General features: G+C 60.2%; 1 protein-coding gene across 2 annotated transcripts in view; it reads left to right on the forward strand.

Annotated features, from left to right (window-relative positions):
* PTGES2 (prostaglandin E synthase 2) overlaps positions 1 to 2858 on the forward strand; it is a 15251-nt gene extending 12393 nt beyond the window's left edge. For both annotated transcript variants that reach the window (XM_011931299.1, XM_011931300.1), the window contains 3 exons: positions 150 to 350; positions 804 to 921; positions 2281 to 2858. In XM_011931299.1, coding sequence (XP_011786689.1) covers positions 150 to 350; positions 804 to 921; positions 2281 to 2409 — 448 coding nt within the window. In that variant the 3' untranslated portion in view covers positions 2410 to 2858. The remainder of the gene's footprint in view (positions 1 to 149; positions 351 to 803; positions 922 to 2280) is intronic.
* Positions 2859 to 3866: the final 1008 nt, after the last annotated feature.

Raw genomic sequence — 3866 nt, forward strand, 5'->3', positions numbered from 1 at the left:
GCAGAGCGAGACTCCATCTCAAAAAAAAAAAAAAACCTTCCTGCTCAGGCTTCAGCTTCCCACCCGTGCAGTGGGTATGTTCTAGAGAATGCAGCCTGCTCCCAACACAGCCCAGGTCCTGGCTTAGGAAGTCCCTCCCGTGCCCGCAGGGAGGAGATGAAGTGGCGGCAGTGGGCAGACGACTGGCTGGTGCACCTGATCTCCCCCAACGTGTACCGCACACCCACCGAGGCTCTGGCATCGTTTGACTACATTGTCCGCGAGGGCAAGTTCGGAGCCGTGGAGGGTGCCGTGGCCAAATACATGGGTGCAGCGGCCATGTACCTCATCAGCAAGCGACTCAAGAGCAGGCAAGTGTGTGTGCACATCCGGGGCCTGCTGTCCCTGAGCCTCCGGTGCCACGAGCAGTGGCGATCCCATCACACCCCTCAGGAGACCAGCGGGAGGCTGAGGCCTGGGCAGGTGGGAGAGCATTATGGATTACGGGTCCCTTGGCCAAGCTGGGACTTGGACCCAGAGCTCCTGCTCACCTCCCCGGGGGCAGCAGGGCCGGCCTTGAAGCCGGAAGCCTGGGGCCTGACTGGCACCTTCTCTGTGGCTTTCTCCCTGGCCTGGTCTCTTGCCCTTGCGACAGCCTCCCCGTCTGGGACAGATGCTCCCTGAGGCATCTGCAGATGTGATGCTGTCACCTGGGGTGTTGCCCTGGCTTCCACACCTCCCCCGCTCTCCCCAGAGGAGACCCCTGTTCCCTGCTGGGCTGGGAGTGCGGGCTCTCCTGAGGGGCTTTTCCCTTCCCCGCCCAGGCACCGCCTCCAGGACAACGTGCGCGAGGACCTCTACGAGGCTGCCGACAAGTGGGTGGCTGCTGTGGGCAAGGACCGGCCCTTCATGGGGGGCCAGAAGCCGAATCTCGCTGATTTGGTGAGTGTGGTAGTGGCAGGTGGTGCCTGGACCAAGGGTTCTGTCCTCAGAGTGGGGGAGGTTTGTAAGGGAAAGCCCGGGCAGTGCCTGCATCTTGCCAGAGGAGCCTGCCTCTCTCTGCCATCACGGACAGAAACTCGCCTCGAAATGGCTCCAGGAGAGAAACCGATGACCAGGAACCGCCTTGGTTCACATAAGTGACAAGTTCAGGGAAAGGGTTGGCTTCAGGCCCTGCTGGATCCAGAGGCCTGGGTGGTGGTAACAGGGCCTGGGCTCTACCTGTCACCGTCAACATGGCCCTCCCTGGAGTGGGCTTCAGCCCCAGGCGGGCTGGGTCCGGTGCTCCAGGCTTCTCCCAGCAAAACTTAGTGAGATGGCATCTCACTGGCCTGGCTTCGCTGCCCTTTTTCCTTTTTGAGACCAAGTCTCATGCTGTCACCCAGGATGGAGTGCAGTGGTGCAATCTCAGGTCACTGCAACGTCCACCTCCCAGGTTCAAGCAATTCTCCCTTCTCAGCCTCCCGAGTAGCTGGGATTACAGGCCTGTGCCACCATGCCTGGCTAAGTTTTGCATTTTTAGTAGAGACAGGGTTTCAATATGTTGGCCAGGCTGGTCTCAAACTCCGACCTCAGGTGATCCACCCACTTCGGCCTCCCAAAGTGCTGGGACTACAGGCGTGAGCCACTGTGCCCAGCCCACTGCTCATTTTTAAAACTGTCCTGCCCCTGGGTGACCTGGGTCTCTTTTTTTTTTTTGAGACGGAGTCTCGCTCTGTCGCCCAGGCTGGAGTGCAGTGGCCGGATCTCAGCTCACTGCAAGCTCCGCCTCCCGGGTTTACGCCATTCTCCTGCCTCAGCCTTCTGAGTAGCTGGGGCTACAGGCGCCCGCCACCTCGCCCGGCTAGTTTTTTTGTATTTTTTAGTAGAGACGGGGTTTCACCGTGTTAGCCAGGATGGTCTCGATCTCCTGACCTCGTGATCCACCCGTTTCGGCCTCCCAAAGTGCTGGGATTACAGGCTTGAGCCTCCGTGCCCGGCTGACCTGGGTCTTGAAACTGGGTGGTGGGGTCTCTTCTCCCCAGTCTCAGGACCTGAGAAGCAGGGAGGGCATTTATCCCAAGGAAACTTGCTGGTGGGGATCTGTGGCCCAGAAAAGGGGGTACAGGTGTGAAGCAGGCGAGACCCGCAGCCACCCCACACGCTTTGTTCAAACCCTCACCTGTGCTGTTGGCCCTTGAGTAGGTCACGAGCTCCAAGCGGGCAGGGGATGGGCCCTGGGCGCACAGCTGGCAGGGAGTGAAGGAGGTCTGGATGCCTGTCAAACCAGCCGTGGTGACTCCTTTCTGTTTCATGCCCCAGGCAGTGTATGGCGTGCTGCGCGTGATGGAGGGGTTGGATGCCTTCGATGACCTGATGCAGCACACGCATATCCAGCCCTGGTACCTGCGGGTGGAGAGGGCCATCACCGAGGCCTCCCCAGCGCACTGAATGTCCCCGCCCAGAACGGGAAAGGCAGCGGAAGACGCCAGCTGCCAGGGCCTGGGGCCCCTGGGCCAGTGCCTGGCGATGCTGGTGGGGGCAGCACCATTCTGCCCCTTGTCCACCCACCCCCACCAGCCCCCTTACTTCTAACACAGGGCACCTGCTGGGGCCCAGGGATGCTGGGGACGAGTTCCAGCCCTGCCCCTGCCCTGGGGCGACCCCTCCGTGTCCCTGCCTCCCTGCTCTGCCACCCCTCTCTCAGAGCCTCAGTGGCTGTCCCGTGGCTACGTCCTGTGGGTGGGGGGCCATCGACAGGACAGCAGGACGGTTCGTTTTCGGTGGAATCCCATCGCTGGGTTCCCCTAGTTCCCACTCTTCCCAAGCCTCCCGGGATGGGGACATGTTTGCAATAAAGGAAAGGTTTGTGGCGCCTGTCGCGGCAGGCATGTCGTGGAGCTCTGTGTGACTGAGTGCTGCGTGGGGCTGGCGGTCAAGGGGGGCATCAGGCTTGGGCTGTGCCAGCCCTGGTGGTAACTAACCACCGGCCTGGTGCTTCCCAGGTGGCAGGCATGGTACGGCTCCGTAGGCTCTGTGTGCCATGGTCCCCAGGATACCACTCAGGGCACACAGCCGGGCCATAGAGCCCAGCAGCCAGCATGCAGGTCGGGGCCTGCCTACCCTCAGTGGGACTCTGCAGTGGGGTCCCTCATCAAGCCTCAGTTTCTTCGTCTGTCCCTGCCTTGTGGGGGAGTTCAGTGATAGGAGCAGGTCCAGTGCACCAGGCTGTTCAGACCCCTGCTCTACAGACAGGACCAAGCCCTCTCAGGTGGCTGCCCCGGGCTTCAGCTCCAGGCTGGGCCAGGCTTTGTGGGAATCGAGACTCTGCCTTCCAGGGTGAGTGTGGGTTGCGGATGGGACCCCCTTTTCTGCACAGAGCACCCAGGATGGGGCTCCCCAGTTCCCTGACTTAACTGAGATGGGCTGGCCTGCTAGGGGCCCTCCAGAGGCCAGTGAGCCCAGCTCCACCCCCTGGGCCCTTCCGATTGGGGGGACTGGACAGCGTCCCCATACCCTCTTGAGAAACTTTTGTGTTTTGAGACAGGGTCTCGCTCTGTCACCCAGGCTGGAATGCAGTGGCGCAATCATAGCTCACTGCAACCTCGACCTCCCAGGTTCAAGTGATCCTCCCACCTCAGCCTCCAAGTAGCTGGAACCACAGGTGCGCACCAACATGCCCAGCTAATTTTTTATTTTTTATATTTTGTAGATCCTGGGTTTTGCCATGTTACCCAGGCTGGCCTTGCACTCTAGGGCTCAAGGGAACTGCCCACCTCAGCCTCCCGAAGTGCTGGGATTACAGGCGTGAGCCCCCATGCCCAGTCAGGAAACTTTTTAAGTTTTGTTTATTAGTATTTTAAAAACAAAATAACTCAAGTTTCCCGTAAAAGCGAACATTTGAGTAA

This window comes from Colobus angolensis, unplaced genomic scaffold, assembly GCF_000951035.1.
Source record: "Colobus angolensis palliatus isolate OR3802 unplaced genomic scaffold, Cang.pa_1.0 Scaffold9, whole genome shotgun sequence".
In the NCBI taxonomy this organism is placed as follows: Eukaryota; Metazoa; Chordata; class Mammalia; order Primates; family Cercopithecidae; genus Colobus; species Colobus angolensis.